At 31.5% G+C, this 22083-nt stretch overlaps 1 protein-coding gene and 1 long non-coding RNA gene across 3 annotated transcripts; both read left to right on the forward strand.

The window, feature by feature from the left end:
- Positions 1–303: 303 nt before the first annotated feature.
- On the forward strand, positions 304–6316 carry LOC148619437 (uncharacterized). Of its 2 annotated transcripts, XR_015921602.1 has the most exons (4): positions 304–555; positions 1648–1773; positions 4987–5031; positions 5291–6316. It is a non-coding gene; the product is annotated as an uncharacterized LOC148619437 (long non-coding RNA). The 2 variants fall into 2 exon arrangements; XR_015921601.1 differs by lacking the exons at positions 304–555; positions 1648–1773 and adding an exon at positions 1951–2529.
- A 4284-nt stretch (positions 6317–10600) lies between these two features.
- On the forward strand, positions 10601–21176 carry LOC148619438 (uncharacterized). The gene is made up of 8 exons (XM_088577038.1): positions 10601–10755; positions 12919–13200; positions 14579–14719; positions 16982–17320; positions 18352–18555; positions 19036–19095; positions 19475–19547; positions 20525–21176. The coding sequence occupies exons 1-8, from the start codon at positions 10677–10679 to the stop codon at positions 21084–21086; spliced, it is 1740 nt and encodes a 579-aa protein (XP_088433164.1). The 5' UTR covers positions 10601–10676; the 3' UTR covers positions 21087–21176.
- The last annotated feature ends 907 nt before the right edge of the window (positions 21177–22083 follow it).

Genomic DNA, 22083 nt, shown 5'->3' on the forward strand with positions numbered 1-22083 from the left:
CATTAAACACACCCACGCTTTAACAGTTTAATTCTTACAATATTTTTTATCATGAAGCATTACTGTAACCAATTGCTTATTTCTAGGTTTACTTATTATGTGAACATTAACATTCTTGTGTTCTGTTAATTTTCTCCTTTTTACATCTTAAATAACAAATTTTACTTCTTCTTGTAAAGGAAAAATATTGACCAAACTATACAACAATTGTATTTGTATTTGTATTGTGCAATTGTAATTGGTGTTAAGAATTGAAAATTGTAAACTATTTATAACTTATCTTTTTTGTTGCAAGTACTTCTTCAATAGATATATATTCAAAAGTTCTTGATGAGGAAACCTTACTTTCATGTGATGATGGTCAAATGATACTGAGTGTAACTGCCGTTGAAAGCTCCCGTCACACAGCAACACGTGTTGGCAGAGTTCAGCAATATCTCACAAGAAACAGTTCAATATGTCATGGAACTATGTAACAATTTCAAACACTGTAATTTAACTAGAAGAAAACTCGCTGAAAGTGAACAACAATCAGGTTACTTCAAAAGAATAAAGGTAAATCTTAGATCTAATATCTCCGTGGTCTCTTGAACAAATTGTAATCAAGATTCTTGAAAGAGAATCGTAAAAAACTGTTTAACCGACAACATTTGTTGACAAAAGTAGTATTATTTTGGTCAATGCTTATTTTGTTTAACACTTGTCTTATGTTTGTTTTTGTTTGTTTGTTTTATTTGTTTTTGTAATTTGTTTTCGTATTTTTGTTCTGTAAGAGTAATCAAGGGAACCAAGGTTATAGCGGTAATCAACAGAATGTAATCCAGGAACAAAGACCAGACATGGAAAACAGACATTCACAACAAAGAACATAAAGTAATCAAAATCATACATACAAAGTAAAAAAAAGTAAATGAGCAACTCAACCTCCACTAAAAACTGGGAGCATGGACCAGGTGCACCGGTACGGTAAGCGTCCTCTGCTTTTCTAGAAACACCCGCCGAGTTGCTCATAAAAAGTCAAGTCCGCGGTAGACAAACGAGGAAAGTAAAACTATGACCCGTTGAATATGTGGTGATGGATACACCATAACGATCCACGAGTTTATGATGACGACCATAAAACTTCTGTAGTGATGACTTCAATCTTGTAGCAACATAACCCTGTTCCAGAAGCCTATTTGTTAGAGTTCTAGCGCGATACAAAAAGTCTGCGTAGTTTCGGCAATCTATGGCATAACGTATGAGTTGTGATATGAACACTCCATACGCAGGAGCCGAAGGGATGTTGCCACAGATGAAAAGAAAGTTGACAATTCTGAATGAAAAGTCATCACGTTTGTCGTAAAATTTGGTCAATAGTTTTCCTTTACCATCGATTTCTAAGTGTTGGTCAAGATATGAGGCTGACTTCACAGTGTCTGTAGTATCCTTTTTCTCAAGTTCTTTTGGGTAGATGTGATGTATCAAATCCCCGAAATTAGGATTGTTTAAAGATAATACGTCATCTATATAATATAGTGGAAACTGAGATTGAAGGATTTAGCCAAAATTCGTCTGGGGACCATTATTGATATAGCATTGTTTTATGGTCTGATCTTATACAAGTACGTGATGTATATTTATATATTTTTATAATATGATATTTAGTTCACCAATGCGACTTTGATTCCGATCGGTGTGGTTTTAGGAGACCAAGGAAAGGAAATGAATTTTGTTGGGGGAAAAGAAAAGGCAGTAGAAGGAATCCACCTACTTCTGACCACAAATATCAAGGTAGTCTTCTATGATTTTTAATCTATTCTTCAATGATTCTTTTTGACGATACATATGAAAATCTGAAAAGCTGTTTAAATTGTGAATATAGGCTTGTTTCAATAGAAACGCAAGGCTAAATGACTATGCAACAAACCTTTTTGTTTTACTGAATTATAATTATTTTCGCCTGAATACTAGTACGTTCCGAATATAATTGTATAGTTTTTCAATGTTGATAAACGTCTACTTACTGTTTAATGCTCTTGTATTATTATTTTATTATTATGATATGGGTATATATTAAATGAGACTATATTCGATAAGCAGTTATTTTAAAATGACTTGGGAGAGTAAAAAAAAGATAAATGAGAAGTAAATTTAACTTGTTAAAATATCATTCAAATGTCATGTTTTGATTAGTCGAAAAGTCATTTAACACAAATAAGCAAGCAAGGAGGGGGTAAAACTTATTCATTACTATATAAAGACAGGATTATTGCATGTTTATTTTGTGAAGGTTATCGTTTAGATACCTTAAGTTCTGGTATTTTAGCACCGACACCAGTCATTCATTGGAGGTACACGTATATACCGAGAAAATGATCTTTAATAAATCTTATTCTGGCAACAGTAAGGAATGGGCAGAGAAACAGATAACAATTCCGTTGAATGCGGAAATAAATTACACGATATCGTTTTATCTGTCACGGGGAGAGGAAAATCGTAACGGAAATATAGCAATAGATTATTCCTTAATAGACAGGAAACGTGAAGGTAGGAACGAAAATTAAAAAAAAATCGGTAAAGAAACTGCTGTAAAGTATTATGAAATATTAAATTAGCCATTATGTCGTACGTGCAACATTGATAATTTTTAAAAGAAGGGAAATGTAGTTTTTAATTGGAATGAATAACCATATCATACATACAACTGAACTAAATTCACATTAATTACACGTACTTTATAATCCAAACCATTATAAACCATAAAATGCTACTTTAGCTCTTGTAAATCGTTAGACTATTAATACTCTGTCTTACAGTAATATAGGCAACAAAGACCGAGCCATCAGGAGTGGGTTAATTCAAATACCTCAAAACCCATAAAATGTCCTAAACGTAAGCACAGGAAACAAGACGATCTACATACGCAATGTAGCGAATGGAACAAAATATATTACACATTTAAACTGCGTGAAGATAAGGAAAACAATACGTCACACAAAAAAAAAAAAAAACAAACGATGTAGCAATATGAACCCCTACACAAAACTGCAAGTTACATCAGGTGCTCTGGAAGAGTAAGCATGCCCTGCTTTACAAAGGCACGCGTTATATTGCAAGTGAGTATAGTCTTATCATAATATAGAAAAAATATTGCAGCTCACCGACACGAGTTACAAAGGGGCCCCGTCAAAACCATTCACAGTAGTGTTATCATTTAATTGAACTAAGTATCATGCTATCATAATATAAGTAAAGTAAATAATGCGGCAATGGTGAGAAATTATAAGAAAGACAAATTAAATCATTATAAAGCAAGAGACTTCCAAATATGTCAAAAACACATAATATTACAAAATGATATAAATCCAGAATTAAGTGATGCAACAACTCTGATTGACGCCTATTTAACGTTTCTTTTATTTCATTTTCTTATGCTAGTTAATCATGTACAATATCTCGTCTGTTTTAAGACGTGTGGATTATCTTAAAGCTGCATTAGCTGCCAAATCTGTTCAGTTTTGATTCTACTGAATGTTGCTGATTCAATGAAATAAGTTAGTAGTAATGCATCTGATACAGTAAATGTCGATAATACCTACAGAATATAGTGAAAACATCGTTTTTTAATCAGAGACGATCGATAGCTCTGATCTAATTATTTTTCGCCATTACTTCGAAGATTGCCGACAGGACATTCATATTGGTTAAACTTTGTAAAAAAATAAAAATAAGGGATACACAGGTAAGCACGTGTCTTGTTTTCATTTCATTTCATCTACTTCTTGATTAGTTTTCAAATATTTGAGCCACATTATATCACAATAGGTAAATTTCAAAAGGACCCTTGCGTTATATTCGCACATTTTTCTTTTATGGTTTGAGTCCGTCGGTCTTCCTTACCGTTGAATAACCACTTTGGCTTTGCAATCATATTTGTTATTTAAGAAGCGACCCTTACAACGCATGCGCGGATTAAGGTTACCAGAAGTCACATGTATACAAATTTATCTAGGTCGATTGTTTGTATTGCAAGACAATAAATATATAGACAACTATTTCATGTATTTAATGCATTTTATTTGTGGATATCAAATGAAATTCTACAGGAAAGGTACAATTTAGTAGAAATAATTCAAAGTTAAGGTATATTTCAACAGAAACAAGAATTTACAAAAATGACAGCTAATGCAGCTTTAACTGTTGTACTTTTCTTTAATATTTTACATAAAGATATAGCTACCCTAACAACTAAATGGACTTTAAGACATTACAATGAATCCGACTAAACTGAATATCACATTCGATCCTCAAAAACATGTATGCAAACCCGTTTATTCAGATGTTCAGGAATCATTTAAAACACATATGAATTAGTTAACCAGACTACGCAGCAGTTTTCATTTGATATGCATGAACACCTTCGACATAATCCAGAATATTTCTCACTGAATGGAGTTCAGTTAAAGTATATTTGCATACGTACGTAAAGTATGTCTAATGCATATAAATACTTAGCCATTTTCGTAATAATGCAAACCACACAGTTTAATTCACAATATTTTTTGATTTTGATATGTTATTTGATAACACCTTTATTGTCCATGGCGGAATCTCTCGGTAGTGGGTTTTCCAACAGTTGATGTTTTGAGTACAGTACTTTTTGTATGGACTCCATCTTTAGATTTAGATCGTCCTACATATTTGATTCCATAGCTGCCGATAAGAGGTTACTTCTTTGAATATGTGTACAGCATATTAAAATTTCCAATATATATATAATTGATATTTTTGTATTTCCTAATTTCCGTTTCATTATAAGGGATAAAAGTTGTTTATCTAATCATCAAAGTATTATATTAAATGATATTTTTTATCTATTTTCTTTCTTTTGATTTTGCATGTTTTGTGCATACTTATAGATTTATCTGCACAAATTATCAAAGCCACATATTTATATAGTTATATATATGGCAATAAATAAGTCAACGATTAATGTTTTTGTAGAAAGAAATGTTGAGTTGACATTAGATAGATCATCTTCTGTGACAAGTAAGTTACCTACTTTGCCTATATCTTGTAAGGTTCGTTTTAATCATTAGCTAAGTATTATATGAAGACCATAAGAAGTACAAATAATGAGATATTGTAAATAAGGTTATAGTACGACATTATACTTTCAACAAAGTTGGTTATTAATTCTTGCTGAGCATATTTGTAATAAAGGTTATCTTTAATGCAGGAGTCACAGTAATTACATATATTGCCTGTCTATAGTGTTTGTATGGTAAAACATTGTCTTTTCATTTAGGAGCACTCATAGGAACGGTGGTGATATTTTGCGTTATTTTCGCAATTATGTCAGCTGTTCTGATAAGGTAAGTATCTTTGCGGAATATTATTTACAAACCGTATTAAACTGCACAAACACAACCCTAAAATATAAAATACGGAGAAAAAGAAATTTTCCTTCTGTATTTTAGTCTGTTTATCTGTTCAAATTATTTGATAGCACAACTCATACATTTGTCAAGTGTTTGTTTAAATTTGCACATTTACCCTTTATCTTATCATATTATTATCATATTATGTTTACATTTTTCCATGATATAAAATAATTGTCCAATTTGTTACTCACCAAATGAACATCACAAGCGGAATTATTGTTCCTATTGAACCTGAAACCAACTATTTCACCATTCAGCTCGTTTTGATGTGTCAATTAAAGGACATGTATTTTACGAATTAAATTTTATTCGACTCGAACGATTTATATATAATTCGGAACCTTTTACTTATCGATTCATGTTTTTTGTCTAAGACGGAGAAAAAACAGACAAAGCAAAAATGCAAATGTATTTAAACCAACTAAAAGAACCAACCTGGCAATACGAGCTTCAAAAGTCAGTATTGAGGATGATCCTGGTTTTTAACACTCTACTAAGTGTGAATATGGCTATTCAACTACTCAATACAATTACATTTTATTCAAATGCACCTAAAGATAAATGTGTTTCGACAGATACACCACCTTCGCCAAATGATAATATATCTAATGGCGGTTCTCAATTTACTTACGAAAAGCCTACAAACCCGTATGAGATGGCGAAACGAGAAGTAAGTTTTGACAAAATAATCTCAATTTCCGACTGTGAATACGCGGTTGCTGGTCAAGGATGTCATGAAAATATTAATTCAAATCTTTATGCACATTCTGTTGACAATGTGTATGATTCATCTGCTTATACGAGGAAACAAATCGACGATGGAAATCTTTACGATCATTGTACCGAACGCAATCAAAGGATGAAATAAATAGAAGATGAAATTCTTATAATGATGTCATAATGAACCAGAATATGTAATCTTATGCATAGCCTATTAAGTATTGTTCGCTCTCCTTTTTTCATTTGATGTGAAGTTCATCAGTAATATAAGGCCATCTGATTACTGAATGGCCCATTTCATGTTATTATTTACCCTCTTTGAATTCAAAAGATAAAAACATAATCACGGGAAGCTTCTGCAGTAAAAAAAAGTCAACTGTGCCATGTCTGAGTGATTTAAAGAACAAAACAAAACAAAAAAGCAGGAATGCTATATTGAAGCAAAAATAACCAGTTACAATGTATTCGGTATATATATAACGTAACATTCAATAGTCGACCGTGCCCTGCGTTTTACGATATTTACCTCGCATTTGAGGACGGTAATAAGATGTATAAAACAACAACATACAAGGTCTAAGTATTTCTAATACAAACATCAGAGAAGAAAATTAAAATCCTAGTGTTTACCTCATCTTCCACAAGTTTTCATGGGTTCATAATAATAGCTTTGTTACATTGTATTCAAGAAGAATTCAAACATTTCAATAATTCATAACTATATAAAAAAGCAAACCAAATTATATGTTAGAGAATGGTACTTACCTGCCTCTGTGCACTGTCTTATATTCAAACCTTCTCAGTAGATAGCTTCAAATGTACGAGACATTTCCAAAGATGACATAAAAATCCATAAGCACACCTGAACTATGAAAGAGTAATCAAGGGAACCAAGGTTATAGCGGAAATAGACGGAATGAGTTAAAACACTATTTTGTATTCATTTAACAAAACATAGTTCTCCACATTAAACTCATGCAGTGGAGATTCATTTGTTTGAAGTTAACTTAATCGTTGTTTTTAACATCTGTTCAGAAGTATGCAATTTAATTTATAATCCTTCTGTCATTCGTTCAGAAAATTACTGAGGTATATTATGCTTTTCCTTTAAGAGGATATAACATGTTTTGCCTACACAGAGTATTATAATGGTTACCCTATAAAAACAATGCCTGATGCTAACACACATCAAGAATTTAGATATGTGAACACGTTTAGATTAAATTACTTAGTTTGATTTTTCCATTTTTTTTCAAGAGCAGCTCCTTAAATGAACCCACTCATTCATACTGTCGACTCAATTACTTAAGCTTAATGTCTATCATTCTACTGTTTATTTGTTCAATTTGAAATTTTAAGTTTTCATTTAAGTTATATATTTATTTTCTTTTTCGTAAATATCAACTTTACCGTCATGAATCTATCATTTGTAATTAGATTTGAAGTACTTGCAAATAAACAGAAACAAAAGTGAAAGAAAGAAGCGCTACAATATTTAGATATACGTTTTGACATGCAACATAAAACAAGATAACAAGGATTTGAACATAAATAAAATCAAATGCATGGATAACGTACAAGCAAAAAACATGCACAAAAAAGACCAGGTTAACACCGTATCCTGAAAGTGCAAACATATCATAAGGTACAGTATCGTACCTCCGCTATATAGTCATCGCCTGCTATTAATTAAACAAAACTTTGTTTAAGTATATTGGTACAAATGAATAATACATTAAGTACCAACCAGGTCATCCCACTGTCAAATCACCCAAAGGAGGTGTTTCTGTCATTTAAATTTGACAGGTCAAACTTTTGTATCATATATATCATATTTACTTCCTTCGTAAATACGCAAAAGATGTACGCAATTGGAAAATCTTGTTTATCTGAATCTCTGACAGTGATTATTTTAACACTGATTGAATTTCATGCTAAAGGAATGTAGGTATTATACGAATATTTGCTGTTCATACTTATTAGTATTGGCCAACACAATAATAGATTTACTGATAAAATTTAAAAAAAAAACACGAATATGTGTACATTGATAACATATTTAATCTTCATGCAAATTTCCAAATAAGTTTGGTTTTTAAAGTGCAGGTTGGTATTATTTGTTATATGTTTAATCATAAAACATTTGGTTTTTTGTTCATGTCTTAACTTAGTATATTTATATACACCCTTTCTGTAAATTGAACAAACCGAATGATCTCCTTTCAGTTTACTGCATGTACTCTATCAAAACTTTTAAGCGTACAATTGAGCTGTGTTAAGTTTTCCTCTTTATTACTTTTCAATCTTTCAAAGAGTAATCAAGAGAACCTAGATCCTGATGCTAAGGTACATCAGGATTTAGATATGTGAACACTTTGTATTAATATACTTATTTTTTATTCCATTTTTTTAAGACAGCTCCTAAAATTAACCAACTCATTCCTACTATTAACTCACGTATTTAAGCTCAATGTTTACCAGTTTACTTTTTATGTGTTACATCTTCAAATGTCAAGTTTTCATTTAAGTTATATTTATTTTCTTTTTTTTTTTATAAATGTCAACTCTTCCATCATGAATATATTGTTTGCAATGTGATTTAAAGTTCTTGCAAATAAACAGAAACAACAGTGAAAGGAAAAAAGCGCTACCACATTTAAATAGACGTTTTGACATGAATCAGAAAACAGGAGAACAAGGATTTGAACATAAATAAAATCAACTGCATGGATTAGGAGCAAGCAAAGAAAACAAAACATGCACAACAATGACCAAGTTAACATACACATAGAAAGTTAGTAAAACAGCAACATGGACTCCACTATTAACTGGGAGCATGAACCAGGGTAACCGGTAGGTAAGCGTCTAGAAACAAACACGTAGTTACTCATGAAAATCACTTTCGGGGTACGGGTAGACGAATGAGAAACATGATAGTTTTCATTTATTTTGCCAGCATATTCTTTTGACGTACTCCATTATTTTTGTGAAACCAATTTATATGATTTTCTTTTTTTTGTAAATTCACCAATAAGAAGCTTACAGCTAATTCATATCGGTACTACAATATGATAAAAATTTTGTTTTAATCTGTTTTCCTCTTAATATATTTATATTCAACGACTGAACTAACCCCACCTAGTCATTGCTGAAGCTGGTATATACATTTTAATGCTCCCAACTTGCGACACCGTGAAAAAAACATCTCTTAAGTGTTCTCAATAGTGTTTAAACCTTATCGTATTTTTTTATTCGCAATATGTTAAAAAGTGCCTGTAAAAATATGATACATTCAGGAAATATAATGTCACTATAACAAGTGATGAAGATATGTCCATGTTTTGACACGATCTTGACAATCTATAAAACGAAACAAGGTTAATGTTTGTTTGTTTGTTGGGGTTTAACGTCCGAGCAGCAATATTTCAGCTATATTCAGACAATGAACATGAAATGGATGATAAAATGAACATGAAATGAAAAAAAAAGGATGGGTCACAAGGATAATAGGGTCGACAAATTTCGATTGCCACTGGAAAAAGGGGGGATGGGTAAGGTAGGGCAATTTAGCCTCCTGTGTCGGAGCGCAAAGGTTCCTACTCCTATCGAATACCACAGCAGGGTTCTTTAACGTGCAAGGAACGTGGCATCTTTCCCAACACGGTGCACCACTATGGTTTGCGGTCAGGTTTTCCGTATTATAGCCTGACAACCCCAGCATGTAACACGCCAGGGGTACCCCATTCCACCACCTGGGGCACACATCCCAGTTGCTCTGTGGGCAGAGCGCCTAGCCCCTGGCTAGGTTTCTGAGCACTATTTAGTCGCCTTTTACGACAAGCTTAGCGCTGCTGCAGGCCTATTCTTTTAACACCCGGACCTGCACGGGGCCGAAACAAGGTTAAATATTTTGTAATAATGAAAGAGTAATCAAGGGAACCAAAATTATTATGATAGAAAATGATGTAAAAAAACACGTGGATTACGTTAATTCATAATATTTCATATGACTCCTTACTTGTTGAACCAAATTAATAGTTTGCACTTAAGAATTTAATAACAGCAACAAACTTACCAAAAATATGTTTGAGAAAAAAATCGGTTAAAATAACTATAGCTCAAATATTACTTCATAAAAGCTTTTTCTGATACGTACATTCAACTAAATTTATATTAAACATATGATAACCATATAGACCATAATAAATAACAGGTTATTAGTAATACGTTAAATGAAAGAATGTTTTAAAAACGAACAAATCCTTATTTACTATTTTTTACAAATATAAATAAAAACGGTATTTGATTCGGAAAGCGGAAACAAATATTATGGTACAGTATCGTATTCCGCAATATAGTCATCGCCTCCTATTAATTAAAAATCTTACTTTAAGTGTATCTGTACAAAAGTACTAAACAGGTCATTCAACTCTCAAATAAGCCAAGGAAGTATGACTGTCATTTAAATTTGAAAGGCAAACTTTTGTATCATACATATCATATTTACTGCCTTCGTAAATACACAAAAAGATGTACGCATTTGAAAAATCTTGTTTATCTGAATTGCTGACAGTGATTATTTTAACACTGATTGAATTTCATCCTAAAGGTATGTAGATATTATACGAATATTTGCTGTTCATATTTATTACAATTGGCCAACACAATAATAGATTTACTGGTAAAAATAATAAAAAAAAAAGAAAACAATAATATCAAAAAATTGACAACATATTTAATATGTATGTAAATATCTAAATAGGTTTGGTTTGTAAAGAGCAGGTTTGTACCCTTTCTGTAAATGGAACAAAACGAATGATCTCCTCCCATGCTCCCAGTTTTTAGTGCAGTCCGAGTTGCTCATTTACTTTTGTTATTTTGTATGTATGATTTTTGTTACTTTATGTTCTTTGTTGTGTATGTCTGTTTTCCATGTCTGGTCTTTGTCCCTGGATTACATTCTTTTGAATCCCGCTATAACATTGGTTCCCTTGATTACTCTCCCAGTTTGCTGCATGTACTGTATTATAAATTTAAAGCGTACAATGGAGCTGTGTAAAATTTCCCGTTCATTACTTTTCATTGCCTCAAAGAGTAATCAAGGGAACCGATATTCTTGCGAAAATTTAAAGAATGTAACCAAGGGACAGAGCCCAGACCTAGAAAACAGACAAACACAACAAAGAACATAAAGAAACTAAAATAATACATACAAAGCAAAAAAAGTAAGTGAGCAACTCAGACTGCACGAAAAGCTTGGAGCAAGGATTCGGTGCATTGGTAGTGTAAGCGTCCTCTGCTTTTCAACAGGGTGTATCCATCTGCGCCATGAAAACTATGATACAAATCAGTTTTCATGGCGCAGATGGATACAGGGTAACGATCCACTAGTTAATGATGACGAACATGAAACTTCCGTAGTAATGACTTCAATGTTGTAGCAGTATAACCCTGTTCCAGAAGCATAATTGTAAGAAGTCCAGCGCGATAAAAAAAGTTCAAACATTAATTTTGTTTCTGTTTATTACTAACTTAAAGTTTTTTCTTTAAGACATGATTCACTGAATCAATAATTCCACACTAACATTTCAGTTTTACTTTACGCACTAGAAAGTTTATTGAATCCTATCACGCCATGACAATAAAATCTGATTTTAATGGATTCATTTTACAATCGGCAAAATAACAAAGCCGCGTTCGTCTTCTCTTTTATTACATTAATACGATGGAGGTAGAACATAAAATTGAGTTTTGCTATAATGTTCAAAACTAACAGACTTATAATAATATGGATTATAGATGCATTTTGATGTAAACAGAAAACGTAACAGTGTTTTTTCAGTATTTATGTTTAAAACAGGTCATTATTGTAAGGTTTAGAATCAGTGTTTTGAACGGCGGCCCAATTACTATCAAAATTTATTTCTTCTATATCAATCTTCTCTTTGGAGTAATAAATTTCCATGGAAACAGTTTTGTGATAAGGAAAAAAAAAACAGATGGAAAACATTATAGAATAGTTGTTTCATATCAGTTCTGTGTTAAAGTAATAGGAAATAAATTTATAAGCGATTTTTTCTAGGTTCCTACCTGTTCTTAAACTATAATCGTAAACGGTCCATCCTTTTTGATGTGTCCTTTTGGTAGCTAAATAGGTGCATATCAATAATTGGTAATACTTATTTCTATTTGATTTCAGCATCAATCATACATGTATGTCGATAGATATCCATTGTTGTTATTTTTTTCATTTTTAAGTTGCTTATTTATTTAGTGATTGTTTTTGTTTTTAAATGAAACCACACATAAAATATATTTATATTTCAAGACAATTGCTATTGTGTTTTTGTAACTAGGCAACGCTTCAAGCAATGTTTGTCATAAAAATATGAAATGTTTGGAAGATAAATGTAAAATGCTTGTAGAGTAACGTAACTGGTTTAACTGCTAGTTGCCAGGAATTAGCTGTATTGTTTTCTTATTTGCAATCATACCACATCTCCTATTTTTACAGGTAAAATCTACTAGGTTGAATTCCGCCTACACTTTCGTGTTTTTTTTTTCTAATTGTAATCATTATATTTTGATGCGACAATTCTGCATCAGAGATTGCCATTGAACATATGCGAAATCAAGTTTAAAGGTCCAATCTCGTATCAGTTATCTTGTTTTGTCTCGGATGCGAAAACTTAAAACCGACAAAGTACATGTATTTCGGACGTAGATTTTTACATTTCCTACAAGATGATTTATATTGTTGATTTTTTTCCAGAAATACTTGCTGATAACGAAACTATAGTGATTAATTCTAACACCCATCTAGCATGCGAAGACCCATTACAAGTAGTTAACATAGTAAATGTAACATCCATTAGACGTAAAATGCAATGTGGAGAGAAGCAAAAGTATGGTACTATTTCATCGAAAACTATTGAATATATCCAAAAGCTCTGTAATAATAAAAGTTCCTGCAAAATTAAAAGGAGAAATATTTCTGACATGGAACCTTTCCTGGAAGATTTTGGTTTTTACAATCTTTCGTATAAATGCACAGGTATAGAATTAATTTGACCTGATTTATTTCACGTTTTTTTTTGTTGATTATTTGTGTTCTTATAAGCATGTGTGTGTGTGTGTGATCTATACTCAACAGTTTTAAGATCCAACCATTGTAATTGAATTTATAAATGAATATCTATGTGAGAAAACAAATCAAATACAGTAACGTTTGTTTTTAATTTTCAAAATTCTCAAGACATTCCTAACAATTCAATTAAAGACATCAAGTAAATCTTTATATAAAAATATTTATAAAAAAGAGTTCAACTTCATTTATATTATGTTATTGAGTAAGTCCTGGTTCATCTTTTAATTATTATTATTATTATTATTATTATTATTATTATTATTTGTTCTCATTGTTTATCTTCATTGTACATTATTAGACCCTGTAATTGACAAAAAGGAAATAAATCTACTTGGTAATTCCTTGATTACTCTTCCCTTACACTTCACTGCTCTTTCCGAAATCCACAAATGAACTATTTTTACATATTAAAAATTTTGCTGCACTAGCATTCTGAAAAGTTGAATTGCTTCCATTTTGCATATAAAATTAGCGATAAACATCGACCACTGAAGACTATCTCCCTTGATTAAACTAATTTTAGCTAGTTTGCCAAAATAACTGTATATGCTTATATAGATATGACTATTAAGTCACTATTAAGTCAGTCTCCTATCTTAAACTAAAGTAGACGTCGATTGAAAGGAAAAATTCAAGACCAAACTCTAGAAATGAGATGCTATTTTGTCCCATTTCATCAACTTTTCTTTAATCTGTGGCAACGTACGTTCATAGTCATATTTCTTACAGTTAAGCTTTTGGAAAAGGACTACGTTGCTATTAGATTACAGTCATTACTTAAGTTTTATTGTCATCATCATGAACACGTGGATCATTATGATGTATCAATATGCACATTGAAAATTAAAATATTCATCGTGTATTAGTTTCCTTTCTCTTTCGTCTACTCCAACCCTGAACATGACATCTAATGAGCAACTCAACACATTGTTCTAGGAAAGACGTGTACCCTATGGTTTATCTAGTCCATGGTCCTCGTTTTCCATGAAGTTCGGGATGTTCAGTTTCATATTTTTTTTGTTTCTTGTCACGTTTTATTTATTTTTTTTTATTTCATATTACTTGGTGTGTGTTGGAATATTTTCCATTGATAACCGTAATAATTCAAAGCTAGGTCCCTTTATTTTTCATAGTATGTGGAAAGATGTCTCTTGACCAAAAGTAATCCTGTTCAAATAATATCCTAACATATGTTAAATTAATATCGATACTTTCCTTATTTTAGGCCTCTCGTACATTGATTTGTTGTGTGTATGCTATTAACATATCAAACTATATATTTTAGTCCCTGCAGAAAGCGTTTTCGTTTGTAATTTTGACGAAACTAAAAGATGGTGCAGCTTTACCCGATATAAAACTCATCCTTTCAGATGGAACCGAAGAAGAATAAGGACCAATTTGCCTCCTTCTGATCATACCCATCCATGTAAGTAGGTTTGGTTTTTCTGCTACTAAATAAATCATGTGTGGTAAAATACCATGCCGTAACCAATCGGTGTAACCATAATTGACAATTTGCGATCATGAACCGATCATCAATAAGTTTCAGATCAGTAAAACCAGTGATCTATTGAATGTATTGAAAAAAAGAGGTTTAAACATGTTATACCGCGATCATATTGGTCATCTATGAAAAAAGTATAGACAAACAGTCAATAATTATTAATAACAGACTCAAAATAGTTTATCAATGTATTAATGCCAAACAAAAACATGACATATATCACATTGCTACTTATATTAGTCCAAGTATATAATCAATTAATTTTGGAAACGCTCAACTTGAAATTAAGTTGCAAAAAATATGTGTTTTTTTTTTGTTAGTCAATGGCCAACACAAAAAAGTGTAATTTTCTCTACGAAATAAAATTCGTTTCAACCAAACATGTTTACGTACGAATTTTTAGTTACTCTCCACAATTTACCTGTATTCTTTCATTGAAATACCAGTTTCCGTTTGAAAAAATGATATCGTTAATAGAAAATGTACATTTCGTGTGGGTCTCGTATGATAAGGCAAAGATGTTAGAAATATAATCAAAGCTTTTTTGGGATCATACCGGACTCGCAAGAATAAAAAGACTGTTTAAAACTCTCTTATCATCAGTATCATCTCCATGAGCACCGTCATTTCCATCGTCATCATCATGAAAGAGGTATCTTTTAATCTTATAATTTTTGTTTTGTTTTGTTTGTTTGTTTGTTTTTTTTTGTTTGTTTTGTTTTTGTTTGTTTGTTTTGTTTTGTTTTTGTTTTGTTAATTCGTTTTGTTTTGTTTTTTGCAAACAAAAACGTATTTTTTTTCAATATTTCAAACCAAGACTGATGAAAAAATGAAATGTAGCATCTTTTCCTATACAAAACGCCTTGAATATGACTATGAGAACTAACAGCACTGTTTCGGATACATTCCCCATACCGACCACTGCTCCAAACGTTTGAAAAAATCAACAAATATTGCAACTCAATTTGTTTCGTCTACTTTTGAGTGGTGTCTGTTTTGATTTTGTGGTCATATTTGTTTTTTTTTAAATAATCGAATTAAAGTACTTGTTTTCATATATAATTTCACTAATTCAAAAACATTTACTCAATAAATCTTTATGATAAATTATTAAAATCTGAATGTATAATTTCCATTACCACGATGACCCTGACAATTTAATAATGGTTAAATGTAAATAAGAAGTACTTGTCTCACTAATATTTACCAAGTTTCAGGAAATTATGACAGTCAGTGTTCCGTAAATGCCTGAAAGATTTTTAGAAATGTTTCTGAAGCTTCGCCCTTAGTACTGCACATGTTAGAACCTATTAGTAATGGAGTCCGCTTCCTCGGTTGATAGTTTTGTTTTGTTTCTGGGTACTTTTTGTGTAAACTTGTTTGTGATTAAGATACCTTTGTGTTTGATTTTAATGTAAGTGATAAGAGTTTTCCCCACGAAAGACGTGTAATGCAATTAAAAATTTGCAATATTAGTATGATTGGTATTTTACTATTTGCAATGTTTCTAAACTCTTATCTGTTTTGACAAGTCTCGGAATGACCATCAAGGATCATAAGCAGATCGTTAATGTTTGACTGAATCACCTCTGAGTATGACAATTACTGCAATAAAAAAATGTAAAATCAGGAAAGACAGACACATTATTGTATCCCAAAGTTGTTTTTTGTTTTTGTTTGTTTGTTTGTTTTTCTTTTTTTTTCTTTTTGTTTTTTGTTTTTTTTTGTTTTGTAATATAATAAATAGCGTAATGTTTCCTATCATTGGAAGTTAATTGTCCATTCGAAAGTAACAGAAAATTGTCAATTCAATTCAATATTTTTGTTTTGAATACAGCTCGTTCCATAATAATGTGTACATTTGAATGCAACATAAATTGAACAGAATACACAAACATGATATAAACCTCCCATTCATATCATATTCACCTTTACCGATAGTTAAATCCTCATTTCCCATATAAAAATTATATTTTTTGTACAAAATTAATACACTATTAAATGAAATTCAACCTTCAACATGTAAAGTATTGCTATTTTTTTTAATTCTTTCGATTTAAAAACCCCTTTCTAATAAAAAAATTCTATTTGTTATCATCAATAAATCATTGAAGCAAGTACCAAAACATTGAAATAACTAAAGAAAAATGAATTTATCATTGATCAAATCGATTTTTGTTACAGTAAATCGTTCAAAGGGATCATTTGCTTTTGTTTACCAAAATAACCCTCCAGATGATGCTGTAGCAATATTGAAAAGGACTATTAGTCATCGCAGTACCCATGAAATATGTCTCACATTCTGGGTTTTTAAAACTGACACAAGGCATTCATTAGAAGTTTTCAATGGGATCGAAAAGATTAAGGAGTTGACCGAGACCTACTCATCTTGGACAGAGATATTCATACCTTTGTTTGCTGCAGAAAGTTACGAAATTACATTTAATGTATCCAGAGATGGCCTTGCATTAAACGGGACAATTGCTTTGGACGATTTTAAAATCGTTGATAGTTCATGTAACGGTAATTATTTTTTAAACACTTCTTTTATAGTTTGACAGACATTTTATTATCAGTATTGAATTTTAATAACATACTTTGTAACATATTTATCATTTGCAGCAAACAATGCAAAAGTACGCACGCACAAGTTTATACATTTTATGTGAACACAAAACATTTTTCAGTTCATATATCTTTAACATTACTAGTGTGCCTGTAAAAATCTTTATTCGTTTCATGTGTCATATTAACTATTTTAAGTTAATACCTCCTATTATTTCAGTCAGCTAAACAGACAGTAAGCAAGCAAAAATTGTGAAAGTGTATACTGTACTTTTTTAAAAAGCTACTATGTATATAATTCGTTTACAATACATGCAGAGGAAAATTACGTTGATCATATCTTCTAAAATCACGTTGAAGAATAGACTTGTGCATTCATGTTGTATCATATTTAAATTTTCTTCACTTAAAATCATTGTCTCATGATGGTGAAAAAAGTGTGACGTCACGATTTCGATATGAAAAAAAAAAGAAACCTCCGATATCATTTGTATTCAGCTAATGTTCAGCGATTTTCATTCATGAGTCACTTTGCTAAACGTGTCTTAAACGAATCCTGTCTAAACCAGACATCACAAGATGCCCATTTATATATTTTTTTCACGTTTTAAACCTGACGAAACCTAACAACTTTTTTAACTAACGGAATCTCTAACCACAAAAGGGTTTCAGTAAATACAGGTTGCACTGTATTTATGAATTTACAATGTGCTTCCGAAGAAATTTGTGTTGGTTAAATGGTAGAATGGTTAATTGTTTTGAATGGTTCAATTTTCAAAGTAAAGCATAAGCGAATGAAATTACCGTTAAATGTTCTGTTCCTTCTCATAATAAATTCGATATAAATTGTCTGGTACATGATCAGAAGATTTTATAGTTACATGAATGACCATGGAGTATAATTTATTGAAAAGAAGCCTTTATATTTGCAGATTTAAGACCAGTTGAATGTGTTCAATTTTCCAAGGAAAGTATTGTGAATACCTGATCAAAACCATTTAATGTGAATATAAAATTTGACCCAGAAATCGTCGAATGTCACGAGACATACAGAACGATTCGTGAATCATTCGTGAAAGAATGTAATACCTCAGGAAATGAAAACAGATGTAATTATAACATCGAAGATCTATCCGAAAATCGATTCGAATGCTTTTTGGAAAATGATTTAATCGTAGTTTTTAATTGTACAGGTAAATACATGTTTTAAATTGAAATTATTAATACTAATTACCCATAGATTAAAACGTTTTCGTAGCACCTTACCAAGAGACAAAAAATGACACCGTCTTAAGTACTTATAAGAAAAAATACCTATATTTCCATCATTAAGTATTTCCAACAGTTTGGTTTTTTTTTAATGGAAACTTCAATGAAAATCTGAAGGATAACAATTCGTTGTACGTGTACCTGCATCCGAATATTTTTATTAGAGATCATTTTTACTCCGGTAAATGTTTCTACGTGCATTTGAGTTTTGAAAACACAACAAGGTTAAAGAACAAATGGCAAAGCACTTGCAAAACATTTTCATTAATGACTTTAAGAGTTGTTAAAATACTTTGAAAAACTGTAAAATAATCACCAGTATCAAGTCATTAAAACAGGTTTTAATCCAAAACAAACGGTAAAAAGAAGAACAAAATAACATATAATCTATAATTTTATTTTAGATTTGGCTGTTGTTCAAGATCAGAATCTTGCTGATATTCCATTTTCATTAGTAACAACAAGTATGCTCAGATTTCATACCTCCTCAAACGACAATATCTGATATTTTATTCTTATACGTAATTCTAATGACACTATAAGTAATACCATTTGCCCATTACAGTTATTTATTTTTATATTTATTGTAATGCTCAGTACAAAACATTCGTGAAAGATCAAATCTCGTTTTTTTATTTAGTAAATATAATTACCATCATTTAAACAGAAACATGACAGATATATGAGTGGAAAGAGGAAGCATTAACGCCATAAAATATTCGCAAATGTATGATTAAACGTTTTGTTTAAAAATAGATCAGTTATTAATGTCTGGTATGTATGCCATAAAATATAATCTCTGTTGAACATGGTAACTGAAAGTTATGTATGAATCATTTGCAGGTACAGCAATAAGTATATCAATTGGAGGATTTTGTTTTATTATGATTGCACTCATAACATTCATCATCATAAAGTAAGTCTTTAGTTATTTGCTGTAACTTGTTTGACCCGTGCAGGTCCGGGTGTCAAAAAGAATAGGCCTGCAGCGGCGCTAAGCTTGTCGTTAAAGGCGACTAAATAGTGCTCAGAACGTTAGCCGGGGGCTAGGGTGCTCTGCCCACAGAGCAACTGGGTTGTGTGCCCATGGTGGTGGATAGGGGTACCCCTGGTGTGTTACATGCTGGGGTTGTCAGGCTATAATACGGAAAACTTTGCCGCAAACCATAGTGGTGCACCGTGTTGTGAAAGATGCCACGTTCCTCGCACGTTAAAAACCCCTACTGTGGTATTCTCCCGGAGTAGAAACCATAGGGCTCCGCCACAGGAGGCTAAATTGCCCGACCCTACCTACCTCTCCCTATTTCAAGTGGCAATCAAAATTTGTCGACCCCATTATCCTTGTGTCCCATCCCATTTTTCATTTCGTCATCATTTCATGTTCATTATATCATCCACTTCATGTTCATCGCCTGCATATAGCTGTAATATTGCTGCTCGGGCGTTAAACCCCAACAAACAAAAACAAACAAACTTTAACTTGTTTAAGGTTTTAGTCGCATGGAATATTGACACAGTATCTCATAAGGAAATAATTAATATAATTAATATAACTTTTATGATCACGATCAGGAAAATAAAATACTCATCGAGGAAATATTCATGATAATTGTTCATTACTATGGCATTAGTTGAAAATGCTCATATCTACAGAATGTTAGTGCTTATCATTAAAGGATAACGGACATAAATCCTTTGTTTTTTGCTTTACGCTATGATTTTATATGTATGCACTTGTTAACGTTTAGATAAGTGATTTTTTTCTTTCCATTTGACATCACAAACAAAACAAGAGAATGTAGAAATATATTGCATTTTACTGTTAATTTCACGATGTTTATTTTGTTATTCTATTTAACCTATCATTAAAATTATTAAATTTGCTATACTTAGAAGGAGAAGCGGAGGCAGCACTTCAAAGACAAAGACTAGCGAAAAAACACATGACTTTACCGGTAATAAAAATATTGCCTTTCCTGAAAATAGCAAAAGAAGTATAACACATAATATTATACACAAAAAGGGTGGTAATGATCAAAGATACGATAATGTACAAAAGAGAGATTATGAATTAGCAACATCTTGTCCTAAACATATCCCTAACTCTGACGAGTATTCGTTGGCAAAAGAATCTAGTTGTGACAAAAATCTGGTAAAACAAGCAAGCAATGATACTAATGGGATGTACTTTGTATTAGAAAATTCATTAGACGACTATGAGTTAGCGAAGCCGGTAGTTGACAATGACAATACTTACACAATTACTGACACGGAGTATGCAGTTGCAGGTCACAATTATAAGCAGGAAAATAATAATGATAATGTCTATGGTCACTCAATGGACAATATGTACGATTCAATGATTCACGCAAGAAAGGAGAGTCAAAGTGAAAACCAATACGATCACTTTGTAGGAAAGAAAACAGAAGATGACTATGATATAAGTCGGAGATAAGCCCTGTTGATGTTAAAGCATTATCCTTTATTAGTGCATATGTATGTAAAAGTTTCGATATCTGCAGATATATAAATATTTACAATTTTATGTTAGTACGCCATTATTACATTTCATGCACTAATTATCGGATATTCTAAATGTTAAATGCAATAGCGACTAACAATGAACAACACTACAAAATGTTCTTACATGAATGACACATAAAGTCCAAAGTCCAAATGGAACAATTACAACAATATATCAATTCCCATATATAATTAACTAAAGTATAAGCTATATAAGAATAATCCTTAAGTTTAAAAAAAACATTTGGCTAAATTACTAACTGGACGCAAAGGAAAACCGGGTTCATCAGGACAGAAAAAATTCTCTTTACGTTATTCAGTATTCAGTTGAATGTCAAAATGTAATGATTTACTTCATCAAACGTTAAAACAATTATAAGAATAGAAGAAAAAGCCATTCTTGCAAAAAAGGAACATTCAACTAATATAAACCAGCGAGTGTTTGTCAAATAAGAATGTGTTGATTATGATATACAGTTGCGTGCAAACCAAACACAACCTGTTAACACGTGTCACAAGTAAACTTGAATTACACTTTCAGTGCACGACGACAACTTCGTTAACACGTACAAAATGTTTACTTTTAAAAGTTTAAAAGTATACGTCTACTTTTAAGTTAACTTCCGGGTTCAATTCGGCGTTCAGTTCGGGCGTTCACTATCCTTTCGCGTTCACCTTATAACTGCGTTAACTGCGTCCTTTACGATTATATTTACTACTTAAAATGTAATCTTCGTAAAACTACCTATATGCAAGTACAAGGAAACATAAATGTAAATGTAGTTGTAACTCTTTCTAGACTATCGACGTATAACAGAGAGGGGGTTTTGTTGAGATCGGAAACATATTAGTTAGATTGGGGGAGTGAAATTGTAATTACAGAAAGAGATAGGAAGTGAAAATTTCCGACAGGCTATAGGTAGTTTTAT

Source organism: Perna viridis, chromosome 4 (assembly GCF_037379345.1).
Source record: "Perna viridis isolate PV_CMFRI_1.1 ecotype Kerala chromosome 4, ASM3737934v1, whole genome shotgun sequence".
Taxonomy (NCBI): domain Eukaryota; kingdom Metazoa; phylum Mollusca; class Bivalvia; order Mytilida; family Mytilidae; genus Perna; species Perna viridis.

Bases quoted from the DNA above. Each gene is read 5' to 3' on its own strand.
- LOC148619438 (XM_088577038.1), top strand. From the start codon at position 10,677: ATGTACGCATTTGAAAAATCTTGTTTATCTGAATTGCTGACAGTGATT. The intron at 10,756-12,918 runs GTATGTAGATAT...ATTTTTTTCCAG, and splicing joins GATTGAATTTCATCCTAAAG to AAATACTTGCTGATAACGAA. The intron at 19,548-20,524 runs GTAAGTCTTTAG...TGCTATACTTAG, and splicing joins ATAACATTCATCATCATAAA to AAGGAGAAGCGGAGGCAGCA.